At 30.4% G+C, this 14,652-nt stretch overlaps 1 protein-coding gene across 1 annotated transcript; it reads left to right on the top strand.

The window, feature by feature from the left end:
- Positions 1-441: 441 nt before the first annotated feature.
- LOC131054711 (embryo-specific protein ATS3A) lies at positions 442-2,308 on the top strand. Its single transcript, XM_057989274.2, has 2 exons — positions 442-597; positions 1,589-2,308. The coding sequence occupies exons 1-2, from the start codon at positions 505-507 to the stop codon at positions 2,078-2,080; spliced, it is 585 nt and encodes a 194-aa protein (XP_057845257.1). The 5' UTR covers positions 442-504; the 3' UTR covers positions 2,081-2,308.
- The last annotated feature ends 12,344 nt before the right edge of the window (positions 2,309-14,652 follow it).

Genomic DNA, 14,652 nt, shown 5'->3' with positions numbered 1-14,652 from the left:
GTCGAATTTACAACTTACGACGATTAATCTCCTCCCATTCTTTCGATTTAAAGGAGGCACTTAAGTCCTTTAACATTTATTCTCACAAATTGTCGCCAATCTTTAAGCGCTTTATTCTAACCAATGGCCCCGTCTCCAAGTTTCGTAGATTTCAATAGTTTGCCTTCTGCTTAAAAAAAATCTTTTATCATCTTACAATACTCTTCTTCACAACTGTAAATGGCTTACAGAATAATGTAACACAAGTAGTAGAAACAATTGTAGCATTTGAAGCTTAACTTTATTCTCGAAATTTAAGTCATTTAAAGCTTGTGGTGGGTCAAGAACGTCTCCACGCTTTCAAGATTTTTTGTCATTGTCCTCATTGACTGTGAAGAGGCATTAGAGATGCCATGATTGAAGGAGAAGGAACCTGAGTTTCCAGTATAAGAAGGGCAATTTGGGTAATTTCTTGCCAAACCCAAGTTTAGTTTGAGGTTCCTTCATTTGTTTATTCTTCTTAATATGCCCAGTGGAGCTATGGCATGGAGACTTCAATCCATTCGTTTTCTTCTCATTAATTTGGCTCTACTGGCCTGCATCTGTGCCACTGCAGAGGTAGTATTAATTTGTATTACCCAAAATCAATGTAGTTTGATTCTTCCCCTGTACAAGGTCTTTTAACTTTTGTTTTCTACTTTTTTAACAGTCTGCATTGAGAAAATATATGTAAGGTTTCATGATTCATCGTTGCTGAATGTATTTTTCTAACAATCTTTAGCAAGGAAATGTTTTCAGCAATCCAGGATGGAATAAAGTCATTTCCAAGGGTCGAGACAATTCAAAATATGTTTAATAGATTTTCTTTGAAAGAGAATATAGGTTAGTTGTTGTTTACAGTGTCATCTGTTGGTTAAAACGTGACATTATTGGTGTTAGGTTATTATGATCGGAAACTTTGTACTCTTGTTGATTCTTTGTGTTTGCAGATTTGGATCTTCATATTAAAAAAAGTTGTGGTTTACACCTCATGTTTCTAACCCTAATTGAACCATTGTCCTTGTGAGCTTCGTACCCTACCATACTACTATGCTCATAAGGTTTATACTATTCACGTTAATGCAACATGTTAATACTGAAAATGAAGTCTTCTATTCTGAACTAACTTAGACCAAGCTAAACTTCCTCTATCACCAAACTATATATATGTATGAATGATTTTAACCAACATGTATATGATATGAACTAATAATTCTTAATAATTCAATAAAAAAAAAAAAATTTATGTACCTTTTTATATCTGCATTTGGATCAAATTTAAATGTTTTTAAAAAATAGCTGTTTTATTATTATTTTTTGAATGAATGGTAAAGAAGTATAAATAATAGCTGTTTTATTATTATTTTTTGAATGAATGGTAAAGAAGTATAAGAAATTATGATTGTCCTCCTCTTGATCATGTGATCCAAATAACTTTATACAGTTGAATCTTAAAAGCAGAAACCATGAAAAACTCATACCTCCTGAAGAAATTTATGACTGTTTTATTATTATTTTAAGTATATCTATTTCATTCTCTCATGTCCAAAAATTGCATTGACATTTGCAGGGAGAATGCTCATATATACTAGAGGTAAAGACTTCGAAGAAGACCCTAATTCATTTTGATCCAGGTACCAAAGACCATGTCCGCGTGAGATTTGGAGACAAAAGCCAAAGGGAGGTGATCCATGATCATCTGAGTGATCCCTTTGAAGGAAACAAAAAACACCCATTCAAGGCAAACAAAGTTGCTAAGTTTAATATAAGTGGCAACTGTCTAGAAAGTGATGTGTGTTATCTCTATTTCAAAGTAGAGGGAACAGATAAGTGGAAACCTAAGCATGCTGTAGTAGATGATGGAGAAATGAATTATAAATTTTGGTTGAAGGACAGATACATGCCTGAGAAATCCTGGGATGGAAGGAATCATTGCAAAGCTCAGGAGCAGTTAGCTTCTTCTGCCTCAGAAGATGAAATGTATGAAAAGACCGAGAGTACTAAAATCAAGCCTTGTAAGAGCCCAGCTGGAAAGAAAAAGGCTGGCTTTAAATCATGCTGAGTCTTCTCACTCAACATAAGTTATTCTTAGTATGTGGGTTGCATTTTAGTTGGCTGGATAGTCATTTATCTAATTGATAGAATTAAGTAAAAGTTAAAAGTCTAAATTATTGATGTATAAAAGTTATACATGAGATAATCCTTATAGATACTAGAAAGGACTACTATATCTATGACAGTTTTATTAAGTAAAGTTATTTATTATTGAAAAGTATATATCTCTGAGTTATTTTTTAGTATTTGTTTGAGGTCATATTTTTGTAGAGGAATAAAGTACTTTCCAATTATATTTTTCTATTTATAGGAAAAATTAAATAGAATAAAGTTTTAAATAGAAAATTGATTTGAGAATATTAAGTATAATTAAGATATATAAATTAATTTGATTAAAATATGTGAAATAAAATTGATTTGAGAATATTAAGTATAATTAAGATATATAAATTACTTTTATTGAAATATGTGAAATAATGTGGGAGTGTTTTAGAGAATAAAATATGTTTGTATTATTTAATCATTTTTCTAATATTTTGTGTTACATATTTTCTACATTGATTCATAAATGTCATATTTAATTTCAAAAGATTTCATTCATCATAGTTGAATAATTTCATTTTTGAATCAATTCAATATCAAGCTTAACAAGCTTATAGTGAGTCATACTATACATGGCTTATGAGTATGGTAGAAAAGGAATGCATATCAAGGTGCAATGGACCCATTAGTGTTGATCGTACCTTGTTAATCTACACATTTCACTATCCTTACATTAGATTAGAGATTGAGCTTTATGCCACTTTATAGCTAATTGAGATCATTCCTAATGCTTGAGACTACTATATAAACATTATTTATAACCATTAAAAGTAGTTCAATTTAGTTGAAAGTGAGAGTGGAGATTCAATGAATATTATATAGTAATATCATTCAAATTTTGTAATATGCATATTTATAATCAAATGGTTGAGGCTTATCATGTTGGAAGCCCATTCCAACAAATTATAATTTAATTTTTATCATTATTTTATTAATTTATTTAGATTCTCTATTTTGTAATTATTTAGTGTTTGATTTCATTACATGTTTAAAAATTCCCTCATTAGATCCTTTTTCCATGACTTCATGGAATGGTATCAAATCATAAGTTTGAAATTTTGAAAAGAGTGTGAATTCGTATCATGAAACTTCTACTTGTGAATAGATCATCGAATCAAATAAACCTATAAGACGCTTGAAAATACAACTTCAAAGGAGAGGTAGTTGCAAGGTGTGATTACAAAAAAAATCACTTAGTTTAAGTAGTTTGTATCAAATTCTAGTGAGAGATGCCACTACAAAGAATTGAAAATATTATTAATCTGGATATAAAGAAAAAAGAGATGTTTATGAAAGGGATTATACAAAAATAATTTAACCTCGGAGCTAATGAGAATGATGAAAAATAAGAAGATGAGGAAGGAAGGATGTTGAAAGCTTTACTAAGAATTAATAAAAGTACAAGGGTAGATATTCTAAATTATTTTAATAACTTAAATTCTAAAAAATTGATGGATTAAATCCTTGATTTAAGACAATACTTTGAGTATGAAGGTAGAGATGATTAAGATATGGTAGAATTTGCTAGTCATAATACCAATTTATTTAAGGAAAGTATGTTAGAAATAAATGGAAATGTAAATATAGCATATAATAGTGAAAAAGTGTCACACCCTCTTTTTTGGATAAGTTCATTAATGTTAACACTTTGTCATGCATTCTTAAATATGTTATCAAAATTGTGATTTGAAGATTAATATGTGTAGATAGTTATATTTTATTTATGATATTAATGCAAATAAGATGGGGGGTCTTACCAAACTACCCAATCTTGTAGCCTTTACTTATTGTTTTACCCACATTAACAGGTATGTTACAAAAAAATTAAAACATATTTTTATGATAAAATTTCTCAAGAAAAAATACATATATGGAATATATATGGAGGATTCCAACAAGTGACAAAATTTAGAAATTTTAGAATATTTCTAGGCATTTCATGCCTTCACTTCATTCTATAGCTTGCATGGATACCTTGAACACAACTACCACACCTCAAAAAATTCATTTTTCTCTTTCATCTATTTCTCTCCTCTTGACAAGCTAATTTCCCACACTTTTCTTAAGAAATCCTCTACAAGGACCTACATATTCTTTCTTCAAAAATTTCGTTGGAATTATTTTCTCAATCCCACAAGCCTATGAACACCTGCAAGAAAAACACTTATCACATCGGAAGAGAAAATTTCATGATTGATGCTATGCAACCTTTAGAGATATCGATCCAAAGAGAAGTCGTATAATCAGATTAACCTGTAAATGAATTGGATAGATTACAATTAATGAATCAATGTGTGTAAAATCATAAATATAAAAGCCTAGATGCAAACCCTAAAAGAAGATTAAATTAGATTGTGCCAAGTGTTACAATCATGATGAGTGAGACAACTTAAGATATTGTTAGCCTAATTTAATAAAAGGAATAAGAACCTAAGTTTAGCTTAAGTGAATAAAGTAATTAAAGGACCTACCTAATACAATAAAAGGAAAAAACACCTAAGTTTAGCTTAAAGTAATTAAAGGACCTAGTTATTTAAATAATTAGATAATGTCCTAATTACTCCAAAACCAACCCCTTAAGATTGACTTAGGGATACGCTAAAGAGAAAATGATGAATTTAAAATGTAAGCATGAAAAGATCCCAACAAAAAAAGTCTGATTAGGTACCCATGTAGAAATAAAAATATCTCTCACAACTAAAGAAAATGAGAAAAACCCAAAAAGAAAAATTCTCCAAGATGAGCCAATTTTTCTCCTTAAAGTTGGATCTCTCAGAAAATTGATAGGAACTTAGAAAATCTAGAGATCTAATACTATGTTGAAATTATTTGTTCAACTCTACAACCCCATGAATCACCTACAAGAGAAACACCTATCATATTTGAAGAGAAAAAGTCATGGTTGATGCTATGCATCCCTAGGAGAGATTGATCCAAAGAGGAATTTGATAATTAGATTAATTCATAAATGAATTGGATAGATTATAATGAATAAATCAATTCTTATAAAAGAATAAATATAAAACCCTAGATGAAAACCCTAAAGGAAGATTAAATTAATAAAAGGAAAAAGCACCTAAGTATAATTACCTCTATGATTTGTTGCTCTATTACTACTACAATGTATAGCTTAAGTGAATAAAAGGAAAAAGAACCTAAGTATAATTACCTCTATGATTTATTACTCTATTACTACTACAATGTATAGCTTAAGTGAATAAAAGGAAAAAGCACCTAAGTATAGCTTAAGTGAATAAAGTAATTAAAGGACATAATTAATTAAATAATTTGATAATGACCTAAATTTATATTGTCGATTGTTTCATATTAGCACAATTAAAGGTTGTATATTATAAAGATTAAAACCCTTTTGAGGAACCATTAGGAGGCACCCAAATTTTCTCTTTTAGTTCCTAACAACTTGACTTCTAAAATTCCTTCAAAAAGTGTGAAATAAAATATAGTTTTTGCTTCCAAAATAAGGCATCAACTTGTTTTATCATATGCAATGCCTTACTACTTTAAATATCCTTAGAAAAGGAATAAAATCATAAAAAAAGTTGTGCTCCTTTGGCAATTGAAGATTAATTAGTTTTATTTCAAAATTCACCAGTTTTTTCCTCCATTTAAGCTACTGAATTAAAAGAATAAGACAAGAGTGTGAGTCAAAGGTCACTTGGCTTAGTCAAACTTATAAAATTCCAAAAGATTATCTCGAAACCCAACCTACAACAAAAATCCCATGATTAAACATGAAAGGAAAATAAATTGGTGATGAAAGATTGTGCATGTGAACTTGAATGATCCAACATTAGACATATCAAGTAAGAAGTTTGTTAGGGTATATCACAAATGGAATTTATTACTTGGAACAATATTCCAAGCTAAAGAAAATCTTTCAACATGCTCCAATCTTCCTAACAGGTGTTCTACAATAGTTTTCTTCTTTCTTTTTTCCAACACTTCCCCAGAACATTTTCCATCCTTCTTCACAAATCAGCTCTTCACTCATCTTTCCTTTCATAGGATTTAACCCACAATAATCTATCCTCCTCAACCAATATTCTTTAGCATTATTTATATTATATTTCATACCCTTCTTCACAAATCAGCTCTTCACTCATCTTTCCTTTCATAGGATTTAACCCACAATAATCTATCCTCCTCAACCAATATTCTTTAGCATTATTTATATTATTTTTCATACCTACATAAAAAATTGTATTGAAAATATCATTAAAATCATATATTTCCATCTTCTTCCTTGTATTCACCTCTTCATCCATTCTAACCACCTTGTTTACATGCATCTCATGATCATATATTACCTGTATGATTTATTGCTCTATTACTACTACATTTTTTGTGTGCCATCTAGTATGATATTTCATCTATCTACATATTCTTCTATTATTATATTTTCATCTATCTCTTCCTCTACTTGCATAAAATTAGAAAAATCAACATTTACCTCAACTTCCTATACTAGAGTAACTCCATCCTCCATTTACATATCTTCAAACAAACTTTCAATTTTATTCATATTATTTTTTAGAAAAATATGTTCCTCATTTTCATCAATTTCCTTGTTGAATGTAGAACTTGCAATGTCGATTTTCTACATTCCATCTTCTACTTATCCCTCTTTTCTTGTAAATGAAACAATATTAGAAAAAATAACTTCATCAAAATTACTATCCTTCTTTACTTCCTATTCCATCTTCCCTTCTACAAACATCTCGTCACTTATTAAGCTTACCTCTAGTAGGCTAGAGGCTAAATATCAAATGAAATGATGAATTGATAGGATTATACCTCAAGATTGATATTGGTAGTGATGCAGTGCTCTTTAGATAAGTCTTCCAAGTGTTGATGTGCTAACATGATAAATCATAACAAATTCCATCATGAAAACATATTTGAAGACAACTTCTTGTTGTTGAACACACCCCAAGACTGAGAGGGGGGGTGAATCAATCTTGAACAAAAACTTAACTTTTAAGAATAATACAAATTCTAAAAAGTTTAATTTGATCAAATAGCAATGAAAGATAAAATATTGAACACCAATTCACAATAGAATAGTATATTTATTTGGTAAATCCAAGAATTGAAAACCAATTGTGAGAGTTATCTCACATTATATGAACAAGATTACAAATTATTTTAAGGCTCACTGCTTCAGAGTAAGCATAGTCCTCCCAAAAAGGACTTGCTAAGAAAGTTCACTACCTCCAAGCAAGATACAATTGAATTGCTAAAGAGATTCACTATCTCAAAGAAAGATACATGAAAATATGAATCACAAAGTATAAGTTTTTAGCATCATAGCTTCCAACAATGTCCTTAGAATGTGGGTGGTCTTGACATGTTGCCTTAAGAAACCATTGAACAATTTAGCTCCAAAAATTCCATCACACACTTTTTTGCCTCAAATTCACATCTTTCTCAATTTACACACCTTCCACACACTTGAAACTAATCTTATCTTTTATATATATCATCCACAATCTCTCAAAACTCCAATTAGGTCAACTACAATGGGGGACAAGGAATGATCACATCAGGTTGGCCATAAAATCATAGTACATTGAAAGTGGTCCAATCTAGGAGATAGAGAAGACCTAAAACAGCTTATTACATCTTTCTAAGAAGATCTAAACATCAAACACACTGTAACACATCCTCCCAAGTTAGCAATAGGGTAACATGTAGATAAAACATGTAGTGCATAACTAGTCAACCCAAAACACATCTTCCAAATAAATTCTCAATGATGATCACCACAAGAAAAACTAGGACATAAAATACAACTTGTCACATACTCCAATATTGGTGCAAACCCAAAAATGCTTAGCGCAAGCCAAAGAATAGGCCTTGTCATCTAGATGACCATAAATCACCCTAAAAAACCAACTCGAGACAATATGCAACATCAAAAAGATAAATCATTGCCATGAAGACCACATAGAGATAGTCCATGAATATCCAACAACATTTCCATATACTCCATTCACATTGGCGAGCCAAAACAAGCTATCACAACTAAATCGATACATAGTTCTTCATACCCAGATGCCCAAACAACATAGTAATGAGATAAGTCAATGTCAAACAAACTTTAAAAAAACCTCATCACCTAAAATTTGAAACAAGATCCTGCACAAAAATTATAAGAACATATGCCAAGCCATAAGAGTAGAAACATCAATGTAGAGAAATGTGGAGCATCTTCCAAACTAGTCCTAACAACAACCAAATTTCCAACATGCTGCATTCACCAAAAACCATTTGTGACAACACCAGGGACCTGAAAGAGTAGAAATGTGATGTAAAAAGCACATACATGTTATCTCCAGAACCACAAGACTGTAGCATCAAATGTGAAGGAATGCAGAGCATTCTCCTAGACAGTCTTCAACACACCATCCTGCATTTTCATACTTTATCAATTTGCAAAGACTAGAACATCATTGTAGTACACTATTTTCTCACTTGAAGAAACAAGAGGGATGGAATAATAGCTCTTATCATGTACAAGACCATCAACATAGTATCCACTTAATCACCATGCTTCTAATCTTCATCTTAATACATCTAATCCTCAACTTAATCCTTCTAATCCTCATGATAACATATCTGGAATCACCATTATCATCACTATTCCTCAACATAACACATCATCATATCATACTGAGTATAGACATAAACACCAAGTCGGTGGACATCCAACCATGAACACATCTGATACAATAACCATCAACCATCTCTACTACCTCTTAACACTCATCTGTATTATACTTCAATGAAAACACACCATTAAACATAATTCATCAATGGCAACACAATAACTACACAAGAGAAATCAATGACAACAATCTTTAACAATCTCCACAACACTAAGGGTTGACATCAATGCCAACCCCACAATACACCATAGTCTCCAATATTTTTAGCTTGATTCTCCTTGTATTCAGATCCGCTCAAGAATTGGAATAATAGAATTGCTGGATTATGAAAATCATGAAAGATGATCAAATGAATTAGAGATGATGCCTTTATATAGGTTTATCAAGGTATTTTTTCTTTTAGGATGACCTCTAATGGTCATATCCAAAAAATGAGACCAAACTTTACAATGTTAAGGCCAACAAGTTAATCCCCTAAATTTTTGGTCAAAAAGTGTCATTCATTAGAGAAGCACTCCATAGACTCAAAAAAATAGGCCTTGGTTTTGTAGGAAGCAAGATAAGGGCCTTAATATTGGATCTACCCCTAATTTTTGGATTGATGATGATTAAATTGGAATAAGGTTTATTGAAGTTTAAAATAGAATAGGCCCCAAATAAGATTGAAATGACATAGGATAGGGTATACTAAAGAAAGGGTCAAAAGGAGTGTGTAATTGTAAGGGGTTACAATTTATGACACTAGAGAAACAAATCCTAAATTAAGTAGAGATTTGTCAAGTTGCCTCATAACCCTCAAAGAGGGTATATCTCTTAGTTGAATTCCCTTGTTCCTATATTATTACCTCCTTGGACTCTTGAAAAATAAATTTCTCAGATTATTGGACAACATTCTATTGCTCCATCAAGTTGTATCACCACTTTCAAAAGGATATAATTCCCTAGATCACAAACTCATAAACTATATAAGAAATAATTCATTTTGAGTTTACCAACTCTTACCTATCTTCAAAAAACAAACTTCGCAATACATGCATTCTTCAATTTTGTCTACATATAAAATGAAAGAAAAAGCATATGTTTATCATGTAGAGTATATGTCAACCGTGTCGGGTCATACATGTCAACTCATGTCCTCAAACCAAAAGACAATTTGTGTACCTATCACCATCAAATTTAAAACTCTGAAAACACCTATAAACATATACCAAAAGGCACCAAAACTAATAATCAAATGTAGCATCGTATAAATCTCATAAAAATGTGTACTCTCCCAGGGTTTCATCTATTGACTTGTTTGAATTCTTATACAATCACATCTCAGACTTCAAACATCAATAAGTGATTAAACAATTACAAACTCTTTTCTACACCATAAACTAAAAATATATCTGATCCACTAGATGTATTATAACTTGAAAATGCTCTCCAACACCTATTTGAAATAAAAAATGTATTTCATATAATATGATTTCTACCAAAACTATGTTCTAAAGAAACATCTAACTTCATGGCTCCAAAAATTGATAAAAATTAAAAAATCAAGGAACCAAACCTATATCATTATATAGTTCTTGAAAAGATCTTTTTGCCAACTATTGGAAATTACAAAACTAACACCCTATGTGAAAGTTATGCATATTTGGAAAAACAAATCCTCTAGAATCAATCTTAGGGGTGGAAGGCTAGTGGCTCTTGAGTGGTCGATTGACAATGGTGATGCACTGACAATTCTTGGGCAATTCTTAGATGGTGTGACATCTAAGGGCAAGCAATAAGTGGATTTAGTCACAAATTTCAAACTCTATACAAAGAATTTAAAATTCCTTTCTAGTTTGGATGGATTTTAAGCCCTATGAGATGGGTAGAGCCTCACATAATGTGACCATTAGATAGTCATCTAAGCCTAATTTTGTGAATTCCAACAACAATTGACCATTAGTACCCTACAGTACACCAAGATACAATGGGGGTAGGTCTAGATTGACTCCCCAACCCACCAAATTTTATTTTAAAGTTTGACATTTAATATTAATTTTTCAAATGAACTTCATTATTATAGAAATTGAATTGAATTTTTAATTTATTTTTTGATATCTTCTACAAACTAAGCCATACAATCATATCGCTGAGGGGATAGGAGACAAAAAAAAAAGAAAAAATTCAAGTGGCTAAAATAAGGAAAATTGTATGTTAATCACCATTCTTAATCAATTTGGATCCAATGGCAAGGTTTATTTTGTCCCCCAGGGTCATCTTGAAAATCTCCTACAAAAAACTCATATAAATCTCATTCCAATAAATCATTTTGATCCAACATTTTTAAACCCTAGATCTATGTAATAAACCAACAAACCTATAAATCCCAAACCCTCAAATGTGAAAAACAACACCTACGCAATGTGTCCCTACCATGAAATATCTTAAATCTTTTCTACATAAACATGGATTCAAAGTTGCACTAGATCTACTCAAGAAAAAGTTACACTAAATCTAAGAGCTTACACCTCCCAAAACCATGAATAAGACTCCGATACCACTTGTTAAGAAATAATACATAATACCTAAATTGTTAATCTATTTCTTACATAACATTGTGAGATAAAAGCATGCATATAAGCTTACATAATAAATATAATGCATAGATCAAATAGACAAGCTACATGATAACATAAGATACCCTAGGAAAACTCTCAAGAGAAAGAAACTTAGCTTCCAAAAGCATCCATACTCCATGTATTATTTAGTAATAAAATATTAAATACAGTTATGGATTTATCATTGACACTTTTGAAATATCAAGCATCTCCAATCCATCCTCTATCTACCCAAGCATGAATCCACACATCACATGACTTGCTTCACATATACACTCATCAATAGAAGACTCGATGCAACAACGACCCACTCACCCAACCAACCTTAGTTCCACTAAACATGTGTTTTCTTATATAGCCTTAAATTCTTCCACAAATACAACCAAGTGGTAAGATAAAACCATGTGTCTCAAATCCATGAATATACAAAACCATTGACTCCACATTAACTTTCGAGTATTAATTTTTCATATTATTAAATGTCTTTCCCTAAATAATATGTAATTCTTATATGTCTTCTACACATAAAATAACTAACCCAATGTTACATACAAATTTACAAGTCACCCCCAATAAATATCTAATGTAGCTAAACACAACTCTTAGATGCACCACACTAAATATTGATTTAATTTACATAATTAAAATATGCCATGTTATGCAAGGTGTATAACACCTATTCCTAAGATTGAATATTTTCAAAATGTTAATTATTGGATGAAGTTCCTTTCTTTTTCATTAGTATTGGCACATATATTAAACATTTAGTGTGTATAACACCTATTCCTAACAAATTGAAGATTTTTAAAATGTTAATTATTGGATGAAGTTTGTTTCTTTTTCATTAGTGTTGGCACATATATTAAACATATAGTGAGCACTTTGACATTATTTAAGTGGTCCGTGAATATTTATCCAAAGGGAAAGGAAATACAATTCATTAATCTTAGGCTAGGTTCAAAGACTTAATCCCATTGAATTTGTTTCCTACTTTTTAAGTGTACAATAATACTATCAAGGGTTTCAGTAGAGTTATAATATAAATGTATGTTGAGTGGGTAGATATGGAACTTAATGGTTCCTACAAAAACTAGTTTGAGAAATAGGTGAGCATTAATAGACCAATTGGTGACGAATTGTACAAGGGTTGTTAAGGATTTGGATTAAATTGATAGATTTTTATAAAGAAGAATCGAATATGTGGGTTATATTGTTTCTTGAGAAAAAGGTAATTGAAGGGTTAATAAAGATTAATTGCTTGAAATCAAAATAGGATTTGATTCAAGGTATCAAAAACACTTCAAACTTTTTTTTTATAGAAATCAATGGAATTGGGTTGTGCTAGCCACCATGTATACAAACCTATGAAATGTTCTCTTCTTTTTGATAAAAAAATAATAATCTCATGAGTATCATCTTGTGTATAACTACATGTATATCTCACAACTTGGCCTCCAAAAATAACTTTTATTTACTTAAAACTAGATTAAGTGTATTATTTGGTTTTCAATGTATTGAATATCCAATTAAAATAAATATAGAAATAATTTTATTTATGAGTTTTTAATAAAAAATTTAATAAAACTGTTGTACTTGAAAAATGATGTAATGCTTTGTGTAGAGGGTTGGGTTAGATGGAAGATATATGACAAATTTATAAATATATCTTACCTTGATAAAGTTGGGCTAGATCTTTTTCTATTGAACCAAACTAAATGTATTCTCTAGTCCTATAGGTTTTTCACTCTAATTTCTAGTGCTTCTAATGTATCTAGATTTGGAGGTTGTGCATGCATAGAGAAAATCATCTCTATGATTTGAATCTTTATAGTTGACAAAAAATTTAGAGGACAGTTATATCTTTTTAAATAGATTCATTTGTTGATTTTGAATTAGCTAATTGTCAAAATAGTTGTAATAATTTTTTAATGGCTTTCGTAGACTATTGATAATAGCATATGGGGTGGGTTTGATTAGCTATGGATCATTAAAGTATATTTGATCATGTGAAATTTTTTATGGTATGAAAATTATATTCAAGCTAATAGAATTCTAGATAATAATCTAGAGATATAAATCATATATGTATCTTTAATTGCTTATAAGCTTGATAATAATCTATTTTTTTTAATAAGCATTTTGATCTACAAATCAATAAATGAATGTAGGAGATATTTAGTGATAATAATTAGGACAACATGACTAAACTATAGGACCTAGTTTGCATTTTTTCCTTTTTAATTATCAATTCAAGATCTTTGGGAATATCTTCTTTGAACATGCAAGGCAAATGTGTGGAAAATTACATGGTCTTCTCAATTGACCCACAATTTCTTACAATCTAATTATGAGTATATTCTTGTCAATCTAATCCAACCTAAATCCCTATATTTAAATTTAAAAAAATACATTCTTTTAAGATTGTGGGATCCACTTGGAGCACCAGCAAAGTAGTAGCTTTCTTTTCATTAATTTGAACGCCTCTTAACTTGATAAGAATTTGACCATATTTATCAAGTTTGTCTTTCTTTGGGTTTTATTTTTCTAAGATTTATAAAAGGCAGGAGAACAGTTTCAGCTTTACTTTTATGGACTTTATTTATGTGGAGTTAATTTTTTAATAAGATTTGCATATCTATAAATTTAATTATATTTGTTGGTCATATATCTTTACAAATTTGAAAGCATTTATGTATGTATGTAAATCATGTTTCTACGTATAAATTTTATTTAAAAATTATCAATTTCAATTAAAAAAAATGATCATTAAAAATTAATTATGAGATCTCCATTTGATGAGAATGTGGAAGCTCTTACCTGGAATAAAATCCAACTGTCTGGTTCTGCTGTTAATCCTCCTTCCCCCGTGAACAAAACCTTCACTTCTACAGTTACTACAGTGGCTCCTAATAATTTTGTTCCTCTGAAAAAACCTAATATCTTTCTAAATACGGGATTGTCCTTTGAGCCTGTGGTTGACATGGGTAATATGTTAGGGGCTGAATCACGTATCCCTGGTGTTTTTCATAAAGATATGGGTGTTGATACTACTTCAGATGGGGGTATTTAATTAGAAGTTGCATCACAAGTACCTGAGGTTTTGGTAGATACTGTCAATCCTGTGGAGATTGATGTAATTCCAGATGAGCATCTCATTGCTCAGATTTAGGACTTAGTTAACACTATTAAGG

The sequence above is a fragment of the Cryptomeria japonica genome, chromosome 5 (genome assembly GCF_030272615.1).
Source record: "Cryptomeria japonica chromosome 5, Sugi_1.0, whole genome shotgun sequence".
NCBI lineage: Eukaryota > Viridiplantae > Streptophyta > Pinopsida > Cupressales > Cupressaceae > Cryptomeria > Cryptomeria japonica.
The sequence above is the reverse complement of the archived record's forward strand: the minus strand, read 5'-3'. Positions and strand labels throughout refer to the sequence as shown.

Excerpts from the sequence above, each read along its gene's own strand:
- LOC131054711 (XM_057989274.2), top strand. The coding sequence starts at position 505 with ATGCCCAGTGGAGCTATGGCATGGAGACTTCAATCCATTCGTTTTCTT. Across the intron at positions 598-1,588 it reads GCATCTGTGCCACTGCAGAG|GGAGAATGCTCATATATACT; the intron begins GTAGTATTAATT and ends TGACATTTGCAG.